At 45.4% G+C, this 10,634-nt stretch overlaps 1 protein-coding gene across 1 annotated transcript; it reads left to right on the top strand.

Moving 5' to 3' along the window:
* The first annotated feature begins 2,860 nt into the window (after positions 1–2,860).
* On the top strand, positions 2,861–9,384 carry COQ10B (coenzyme Q10B). The gene is made up of 5 exons (XM_015867673.2): positions 2,861–3,019; positions 4,809–4,955; positions 6,098–6,290; positions 6,887–6,988; positions 8,899–9,384. Exons 1-5 carry the CDS (start codon positions 2,937–2,939, stop codon positions 9,064–9,066), a joined length of 693 nt encoding a protein of 230 aa, XP_015723159.1. The 5' UTR covers positions 2,861–2,936; the 3' UTR covers positions 9,067–9,384.
* The last annotated feature ends 1,250 nt before the right edge of the window (positions 9,385–10,634 follow it).

Below are 10,634 nucleotides of genomic sequence, written 5' to 3'. Positions count from 1 at the left end.
TCGTAGGCTATGGAACAGAGATATATACCGAGCTGTTGAGAGACGTGTGAGGATAAGGTCAAGGCAGACACTAATTCCCTACTACAGGAATTTAATGCCTGCAACTATTTTAAGTAACCGTCACATGCTTGGGTTCACCACGAAGATCAATTTGCAGTAACTTTCTCTTGTTTCTTCAGCTTGACTTCCAGCTTGCTTTATATCACATTCCCACTGTTATTAAACAGAACTGAGCTCAAGGGTTGCGATCCTAAGGTACACTTTTAACATGTGGTTTTGGAAGATGCCATTTCCCCTCACAAAAGGAGTCCTGTGTTGTGTGGAAAATGGAAGTTTCTATATGGATTGGAAAGATATTGGTTTTAAGAGCCCAGAAGCTTTCCACATAGTGTCATACCTAAATAACAAGCTGGCATGGTCTTGCTTTAATTAACAGATTCAGGTCCAATGTCATGGCCAGCCCATGCTATCAGTAGCTGGTACCAAAAAGCATTGCCCAGTCACGCCTGTCCTTGATTTACCCATTCAATTGTGCCATTGCCACTGGTTCACTCAAGTAGCCCAATGCTCACAGCTACTGCCTCCTGCTAATCTTCGAAGAACAACTAATTCAATTTTTACAGCCACAAAACTATTAAGAATTGTACGGTGAACTAAGATGAAAAAAGCCACAGATCTGGTCACATCTCCCTGCCTTGGTTTACCCCGGATCTGTGCTATGCTTTGTTTGCCGTCACCTGTTTCCTGACATTTCTGTGTCAGTTAAAGGCAAAAAAATATTGACTCAAAGTAGAAATGTAACAAAAGTGGGTATGTTTCAGCTCCACATACACTGAATTCAAGTTTATCACATCTTGAGAAAGGAAAAAATACCAATCTCTTCCAGTTCCAGCTTTGCTTCTGACGTCAAGAAGTAACGTGGAGAGGATCTATTTCCTTACTGAGAAGCCAATGAGGGGGTAAAAAACAAACAATTTAGACGACAAACGTGATAAAGTTAAGGGCATGGCCCAAATGTTGGCAGCACTGGCTATGCCCTTACCTCAGGGCAGTGACGGCAATGCAGGGCCCTGCTGCTGCTGGGCAGGCACAGGCCTGGAGGACATGTTGCCTTTTACCCACTTTCCCTATTTGCTCATTTCCCAAACAGATCAGCTGTGAATGTCATCTCCATGGACAAGCAACCTGGTTTTGCCCCTTTGCACATATAGGAAAAACAAGGCAGAAAATAGGTAATAGCCATCACCTATCCACAACTTTGCTTTGTGATAGATGAGTCTCAAGAGAAGCCAGGCTTCAGGCCTGCTGTCAGTGCTGTGGTGCTGCTGGGTGAGCTCTGCCTGGTACTGTACAGACAGGCAGATTTCAGCCTTTTTTGGGATGTATGGGCCCACCAAAACCTCACAAAGATATTTCTAAGCCTTCAGGTTTAGGCTTACAGCCAAAGACTTTAATTATTGCTGTAACGCCCAGCTCACTGGTCCCGTGTGAACACACTCCTGACATTATACTGTAGTATGAGATAGTAAATCTGCCCTTAGTTCCTGCCAGCATCCTTGGGAGATCATTAACTAACGACTTAATCATCTCCCAAGCTTATCAACCACCTTTTCCTGCCTGATTATGTGGTGAAAAGACTTCAGTTTTGAGATGTTTGTGTAGAAAATAACCTACTTTTAAACCAGAACACAACACATCATCCACGGTTTAAGCTCTCTGTTCACTTTAAAAGACCCTGATTATCCGTAAACAGCTTAAAATTGTATAAACGTCATAACCAGAGTTTAAACTGAACGTTTTCTTATGACGTGGCATTACAAAAAGAGTGTTTAGAAGAAAACCGGAAAGCAAATGGGATCCTGGGCTCCATCAGGAGAGGGGTGGTCAGCAGGGATAGGGAGGTGATCGTCCCTCTCTACTCTGCTCTTGTGAGGCCCCATCTGTTGTACTGTGTCCAGGTGTGGAGCCCTCAGTACAAGAAAGACATGGAGATTTTGGAAAGGGTCCAGAGGAGGGCCACAAAGATGATCAGGGGGCTGGAGCACCTCCCCTATGAGGACAGGCTGAGGGAGTTGGGTTTGTTCAGCCTGGAGAAGGTTGCGGGGTGACCTCATTGCAGCCTTTCAGTACCTGAAGGGAACTTACTGCCAGGAGGGGAGTAAACTCTTGGAAAGGGCTGATAATAGCAGGGCTCGGGGAAATGGTTTTAAGTTAAAAGAGGGAAGATTTAGGTTGGATGTTAGGGGGAAGTTCTTCACTAGGAGAGTGGTTAGGCCCTGGAACAGGCTGCCCAGGGAGGTTGTGGATGCCCCGTCCTTGGAGGTGTTCAAGACCAGGTTGGACGGGGCCCTGGGCAACCTGATCTAGTAAAGGTGTATGTTTGGTGGGCCTGCCAGGCAGGGGGGTTGGAATTACATGATCCTTGAGGTCCCTTCCAACCCGGGTCATTCTGTGATTCTGTGAAAACATATTACTATGGTCCCACATGATGACTCAGGCGTACCCACAGTGTTCAATACTAATTAGACCCACTCTTCCTATCCAGGTTTGTTAACGCAAACCTATTGGCAAACAGTAGATATCAGCCAAGCTGTAAGAGCTCTGTAACAACGCTCTGGGTTACAACCAAAACCAACCGGAGACACGCGACTATCAGTGACGCTCTATCAATCCCGCACCCCACGAGCAGCACCGCCCGTCACGCGGCCGTACACACGGCAGGGCGTCCCGTGTGTCAGCAGCCCAAATACAGCCGCTCTACCCGCCGAGCCAATGCGGGGAAGGTGCCGCTCCTCCCGTCCCCGCCCTCCGCTCCGTAGCCGTCCCGTGACCGCTCCGCCGGCCCCTCGCTCCGATAGGCGGCCGGGCGGGGCCGGGCCGGGGCGACCGTGGGGCAGCACCGTGCGGGCGGCAGGGGGCAAGAAGCGGAGACCGGGATGGCGCGCAGCGGGCGGGCGCTCGGCAGGGCGCTGACAGCGGGGCTTGCCGCCGTGCCGCCACAACGAGCGGCCGCTGTCAGGTAGGAGGGCCGGGCCGGGGGAGCGGAGCGGAGATCCGTGAGTTGAGAGCGCTGAGGCGGTGCCGCTGCCCGGGGCTGTGCGCCGATAGGAGCCATTAAAAACGACCCCCGAGCTCACGGTGCTGCCGCTGTGAAGGCGCCGAGGGGCTGTCACACAGCGCAGCAGTAGGAGCGGTGCGTGCGGCCGGGGAGGGACTTGGCTTTGCTTCGGGGGGCCCCCGCCAGGCTCATAGAAACACTCGATGCTCGTTGCAGCTCGCACTTGTGTGCTTTCCTTTCCAAGTAAGCTGCTCCGGACTGAGGCCAAGCCAGCACAGCACGCTTTGGGAGCATCCATTCCTCATAGATGATCTCAAGAAACACGTAGCCTCAACAGTTAACGTTATAATTCTCATAACCCCTCCTTCCTTGAAAGGCAGCGTAGCTGAAGGATGTTATGTATTTGCAGAGTGTTTTTCAGCCTTGTGCTGAAACACATGCAGATAACATTGAACGAGACGACAGTGCACTGGCACAGCTCAGCAGTCACAAACCAAGCACTGGAAGGCACTGAAGCTGGCTGGGACTGTGTGCTGTGAGCAAGACAAGACCTTCAGTTAGTGCTTCAGAATAAGGTCTGGGCCAAAGCTGCCCAAACCTTCCTTCATCTCACATCTGCTCCTTTATTTCCTACACAAGTCAGTGCAGATCATTTCTAATAAGCTGGTGGGGGCATTTATTTCCCTCTAAACTCAAAACCAGTTTATTGTCTTCATTCCTTCAAGTACATTGACCATACAGACTAATGTGGCCACTCCAGGGCTATTCCTGCATCTGTTTGCAATTGAAAGTTAGGTTGATTTTTAAAGAACACCTTCATCATCAACTACTTCAAATAGCAATTTCAACTATTTAAAATCAGTAACTGTAATTTGCTGAACTGCTTTGGTGGTTAGGAAATGAACTGCATCCATCACTGCCCGCTGTGTTAAAGAAACAAAATGAGTCTTCTACTAAGCATGGAAGGTTGGTTCAGTTTTCGACTGTGTGTACAGCCCTGATTGTTTAATGAGACAGAAAAAGACCTTGGTTGGGCTTCAGTTTACGTACATAGAACTGCTGGCAGCAAACAGTGACGTTTGGAACTCCCTGGTGCCCCAAACCCCCTAACTTCTGAGTTAACGTTTTACATTTCAACTGGCTCCATCCAGGCAACAGCGGCACTTTAGCATAAGAGACCTGTTAACCACGGTGAGTGTTTGTTAGGCTGAGATGGGAGCTGAAAACAGTGCATCCACAGTTCTGTGGTTATTTTCAAGCCCAGGAAATGTTTGGTGCTGGGAATGCAATGCAGTTTCTGAAAGCACATCCAAAATACAAGCTTCCTTTTAAGAGAAGGAAAGCAGCAGAGGGAGCGTTGCTGTAACTGCAGTTGCAACCTCTGCCTGATCCAAAAGGGGAAAATGCTGCAGGGCATGTCTTGATTTTGCTGGTATGAAGTTATACTTTGCAAATGCGAGTGCACAGAGTCTCGTACAAGAACTCAGGCTGCCACAATGCTGGTGTTTAATGGGGGCCTTTGTTATTTTACTCTGCCAGCTTCTTGTCCCGTGACTGGGAGCTATTTTTAGTTTCTACTAAAGGGAAAAAAAAAACACCAACCCCAGCTCATGTTTTAAACAGACTGCAAACTGCTACGAGCCTTTTGTTTCTCCATGTAAACCCTTTGTGGAACCTTGTGGAGCAATCTGCCAGCTCACCTGTTGGGATCTGAAAGGACGTGCATCTAAAAACATTTTCACTGTTGCAGGCACTTGGCTTCTTGTGGTATTCTGATGACCGGAATTTCTCCTTTCCAAGTGCCTGTGCTGAGCCACACCTTCTCAAGGAGTTTCTTCAACATTGCTGCACCTCTAGTAAATAGAAGAAAAGAATACTCTGAAAGGAGAATCATAGGGTACGTATAGAGACTTGGAAACCTGTGTTTGCTGTGATTGATGGGAAACACTGGAATCCCCAAGGCTGAGCATCCCTGAGGATTCATGGCCATGAGACCGTGCCCAGCTGGAGGCTAGAAATAAGTTCTGACTTCCAGAACTTGTAGATATGGGGCTGATCAAGTCTGAAGTACAGTACCAAAACCCGAGGAGCCCCCCTTGGTATACTGCAAAACCTTCTTATTCTGCAATGAAACAAAAACAGCCCTCAGAGGGAAGCATACATGGCTAAGCTGGCAAAATGGGGGTATACCAAAAAGTATCAAAGCTGCTTTTTTCCCCTTCTCTTGCAAATACGTGCCACGTTACACTTAGATTTTGTGGCACTTCTCAGTCAAGATTTTGTTCACTTTTAGAAAGAAGGAAGATAACTGATTGCGGGACTAAGAAACACAGGCACACAGAAAAAGACTTTGGAATCCCATTTGCTCGTGGAAAATTTCTCATCAGCTTAATGAGATTGGGATCCGTTCCCAGTCTCCAATAGTAGAATTGGTTCATTAGGTTTAATGTGTCTGATGATACTTAACATCCATTTATTTAGTAATTCTTGAGCTGCCACAGACTGTGGGTAGTTGTTTAAAAGGAGCCTTTGTCCAGTGCTACTGTTTTTCCAGTGGGTGTACTAGTTAATCGGCTTGTTTTAGGAGCTAAGTAAGGAACGCAGCTCCATGTAACCCTTCTAAAACACAGGCCCTCAGTTCTGCCACACCGTTTTTGGTGGATGTGAAGAGTGCTGTTCTTTCACTGTGTGAAACATCACATCTACCTGAATGACGACACACCGCGCTGCAAAGAACTGCTTTTCTATATGAAATCCAAGCACGCTTCCCCAGCACTGCAGAAAGTAATAGGAAATAGGCCTAGTGGTCACCAACCTCACAGCTGGATGCCCTGTGGTGTTTTGCTTCCTTGTGCAAAGGCTTTCACCACTTGACACCTTCTGCTGGCAGAGCTTCATGTTTAGTTTTCAGAAGTAACGGTAGCATTTTCTGGTATCACCTTCACAACTGCCTGTGCTGTAAATAAAAGGTTAAAAGATATTAATACTGAACTCACAGTAAAAACACCACGTAATGTAACATTGTTATTTCCATTCCAGTTATTCTATGCAGGAAATGTATGAAGTTGTTGCTGTTGTGGAGAACTACAAGCTATTTGTGCCTTGGTGTAAAAAGTCAGATGTGTTATCCAAGCGCTCCGGGTACTGCAAAGCACAGCTAGAAATAGGCTTCCCTCCTGTGCTAGAACGATACACATCGGTTGTCACCCTGGTGAGACCACACTTAGTTAAGGTAACTTATTCTTTTTCTCAGTTATGGCTTTCCGTAACTCATGTGTTAGTACATCCCAGTATTGCCTGTGGCACGAAGCTGGTGCTTGTCCTTAACAACAGTTTTAAATCAGGTTCGGATCTTCCAAATTGCTTGTTTGCCTCACAGGTTGAGCTCTGTTAGGAACAGCCCAAACCAGATCCATACCAACCGCCTTTCTCCGTACATGGCTATTTTGATCATCCTTAGGAGCAACAACAACAGTTGGTTACTATTCAAGATACATCTCTGGACATCTTATTTCTACTATTCCTTCCTAGGCTTCCTCTTACTGGTTAACTACTCAAAACAGACATGGGTTTCATAAGTGCAGGGGGGACATGAATTGGACGCTGGACAATATCAACACAAAAATCCTTCCCTTACCCTACAAAGGTTTTGGTTATATTGCTCTGTGTGACACTGTGCAAAGGGGCTCTCTCACTGGCTGCACTATTACGAACAGTTCTCAACTGTGCTGTGACCCTCACAGCCCAGCACAATGAATGCACGCTTCAGTAATGCTCATTTGTCCCTCCCTGCCTGACTGCAGCTTGGCTTCTCCAACTTTCTTGTAGGCATCCTGCACTGATGGAAAGCTATTTAATCACTTGGAAACAGTATGGCGCTTCAGCCCAGGTATCCCTGCCTATCCAAGGACGTGCACGTTGGATTTTGCAGTAAGTATGGTACTTAAAGCTTCCATGTGCTAGGAATAGGGCATCAAAATACTCTTTGGTTCCATTTAAAAAAGAAAGACTACGTGGTCCTATTTTCCGTCTGCCGTCTCACACACCCACAATGAAACTGAGTGTGGAAACTGCTGTGTAGTTTTCCAAGTCTGTGAGATGTCCACGCGCAGTGAAACAGCCCAGGGACCGATATCTCTCACCTTAACATTCTCTGCATGCTACAGTTTTAGATAAGCAAATACAGAGGGAGAAATAAGGACCATACTCATGGACTTGGCTGTTTCCTTTGATTAGTTTACAACCCAAGTACTCTTGTTATCAGAAAGCAGATATTCTCCCGTCTATCCTGTTCGGCCAACAAGTCTGGCCAGCTTCATTTCCCAACTTTTAGCTTTACTGTTTCATGTATTTTAAGTCCTGCTGCACAGTTCTTTAGGGAAAAGCTGCCCTTCTATTTCAGGCTATCATATGAATGGCCTGATGCTGCTGGCCTATACTGGGACACTGCTTTAATAGATCTCTTCAGTTAATAAGAAAAAGAGCTTTTAGAGTATTTATAAAGCAGGATATAACTTTCTTGGGTTAGTAACTTCCATCTTATTGCTGTATTGCACTTCAACAGATCAAAAATTAACCTATAGGCACTTGAAAAGATATTTCTCACAGCATTTCCTAACCATGTTTGTGTGTTATTTCCTCATGGCATTGGAATTTCTTCAGGCTAATAAGTGCCAGCTCCTGCTACTGACTTGTAATTAGAAAACCTGAGTTAAGCAATTGTATAAACCCTGTTTTTTAAGTACTGGGTTTGTGTAGGAAGCTTTTTTCCTCCATCAAAGCCACATTTTGATACTTGGTTGAGAATTTCAGTTAGGGTCAGATCTGGGCCTAAAGTGGCCATTTTCATCTTCTTGATGTTAAGTTAATACTTGATGTTAATACTTGATGTTGCTTATGTCATTGGAGATAACAGAAGCAAATACAGCCATGTGAGCAGTGGGCTGCCTCACTAAAGTACTTGGGCATTCCAACTCTTGCCCAATTCCAACGTGCTGTGCCTCCAGGCCTAAGCAAATGGTGACGATAAACATCTCACAACAAACTTCTCAAGACATGCTGCATAACTGAGGGAGAAGACTCATTTCAGGAGTGCCAGCTGCCTTTAGAAAGCTTTGAGTTTTGCTTACGCTGGCACCCCCAGCCTGTGGCCTTACTGTTGTGCCAGCCTGATGGTTCACTGTATGTACGCCAGATGGTAATGAGTCATTATTTTGGGACATTTCAGCTCCTAAGTGACTTGATAGATGGATTTAAGCACAACTGGTTGCCATCTGCAAGCTTCATCAATATATCCCACATCTCAAAGTTCTTACGTTGGTCCTGAACATGCTGCAACAATCCTGATCCCTGCTTTGCAGAGCTCTGTGTGCTCCAAGGCCTCTCAGATCCTCAGAAGGCACATTAATTTTACTGATGCTTGAGGTCAAACAAATGCAAATGAAGTTATGCCTGGCTTACAGTCCCTATAGTTAAACTGCTTCCACATCGCTATTCCTGCAGTTCACATGCATTACTCATAAGCCATATAAGAGAATACATATTTGCTTTACTTCAAATTACATTTGCTAATTTCTCAAGTAGGACAAAAGACTTAAATCACAACCCAGAAAACATGCAGCTTTGTGGGTTTTTTTAAGTGCACAAGAGCAATCTGGTTCTTTCCCTGACAGCTTTATAGTAACTTCTGGAAGCTGTAGAACCAATAGGGGAATGTTCTTGAACTGAACTGGGGGTAGCACAGCAAAAAGCAATTCTGAAGGCTGGCTGATGATTTGTAAGTTACCTCTAATGGCATTTTACCACAAGGGGACAGAAAGTATCTTCTTTATTTTTAACAGATTTCTTTTGAATTTCGTTCACTTCTACACTCGCAACTTGCTACACTGTTCTTTGATGAAGTGGTAAAGCAGATGGTCGCTGCCTTTGAAAGAAGAGCATCCAAGCTGCACGGCCCTGAAACAAGCATACCTCGGGAACTCATGTTTCATGAAGTTCATCAGACGTAACGGGGCAAACTCCGCCACCATAAACACTTTTTGTACACACCATTTGTACAGCAGTATCATGCTCCTTTTGGGGCACCTCTTTCAGACGTGAGCATTGTGTGTTATTTTCTACTGTACAAAACACACGTTCAACTGAATGTACATATTCAAGCTGCTATCAGGTGCAATTCAGACTGTTACTAGGCGGTTGGTGTGTACGTGACACAAGGTAACTCAGGCTACCATTTAGTGGTCTGTCAAACTGCTTCTGTCATCATTTTTTCTGCCTCATCCAAGCCTACATCTTTCCAACACTGTAATATATTAACTCAAGTTTTAGCTCTTAGTAGTGTGAACGTTACTTAGTGAATGTCACTTACCAGCATGAACTCGCTCAACTCTGGCTGAGTTAAAGGGAAATTCTGACATGATGGCTTTAGGGAGTACAGATCACTTGTCCAGCATCAAGTGCTTGGTGCTTCTGATCCCAAGGGCTGACAGGGTTGTCAGGTGCCTCCAGGTGCTGTTGAATCCTGACCAGAAACTGCTATAGAAAAAAAATAAAGCAGCCTTACCACTGAGTTTTTAGAGGCAGATGTAACACAAAGAACAGCAGTTCCAGCTATACCCACTGTCTTTTCTCACTGGGCTTCAGGCACTATATTGTTTGATAATCTCAACATGCCACTGTTTGGTGTTATAATTAGGTCATACTGCGTATACCTGGCCTAATGCAAACAGCTCTCGGTTCTGTAATGTTATTTCACAGTGAGAGCTCTACACTCCCTTCTGTGCCTCAGTTTTGTCCTCTAGAACAAAGGAACAGGCTGTCCTACCCTTAGTAAAGGCACCCAAAGCCAACTGTCATTTAATGACTCAACATAGAGCAAGATTTTACTCATCTCAGTACTGTAGTGCCTTTTACTTATCAGTGCAGTGAAGTGGCACCAGCTGTCTTGATTAAACCCGTCTTCACTAATTCTTTTCCTTACATCAGTACTCCTTTGAGTCTCTAAAGAAATGTGTATAGGTTAGAACCATTTCATATCCTATTGATGCACTTTGTCAACTAAACAGAAATTCATGACCTAAACTAGATGAAGTTTCAGGTCAAGTGCATATCCCTGCTGAGGTCAGTCAGGGCATCCAAAGCCTCTGCAATCCATATGGTAACAAAATAAGTGGCAAGATATCCCATAATGTGGGGAACACATATTTCAGGACAAAGGACAGACCTTGGGCATCTCTTCACACTTCAGAAAGTCTGAAATGTCACACCTCTGTGAAAGGCAGTTCTTAGTAGCACTAGGCAGCTGGGGAAAGTGACAGCTGGATTAAGAGGTCAGTTTTAAAGCACCTGGGGAGTTATAAAGGAATTTTGGTTTTGAAACCGTGGAAGGAAAAATGAAGGGTTTATGAACACCATCACGCTTCCAGGGATCTGGAAAATGGGAAGTGGGAAGCAGAAAGGAAAGACACCATCCAGCAGTGTTACCAGCAGTGCTGGGTTAAGGAAAGGAGTAGATGGTATACAAAGCCAGCCTTAAGGGCAAACCATCACCTCGTGCGCACAACAGAACACGCAAAGA

This window comes from Coturnix japonica, chromosome 7, assembly GCF_001577835.2.
Source record: "Coturnix japonica isolate 7356 chromosome 7, Coturnix japonica 2.1, whole genome shotgun sequence".
Taxonomy (NCBI): domain Eukaryota; kingdom Metazoa; phylum Chordata; class Aves; order Galliformes; family Phasianidae; genus Coturnix; species Coturnix japonica.
The sequence above is the reverse complement of the archived record's forward strand: the minus strand, read 5'-3'. Positions and strand labels throughout refer to the sequence as shown.

Bases quoted from the DNA above. Each gene is read 5' to 3' on its own strand.
- COQ10B (XM_015867673.2), top strand. From the start codon at position 2,937: ATGGCGCGCAGCGGGCGGGCGCTCGGCAGGGCGCTGACAGCGGGGCTT. The intron at 4,956-6,097 runs GTACGTATAGAG...TTTCCATTCCAG, and splicing joins TCTGAAAGGAGAATCATAGG to TTATTCTATGCAGGAAATGT. The intron at 6,989-8,898 runs GTAAGTATGGTA...TATTTTTAACAG, and splicing joins CGTGCACGTTGGATTTTGCA to ATTTCTTTTGAATTTCGTTC.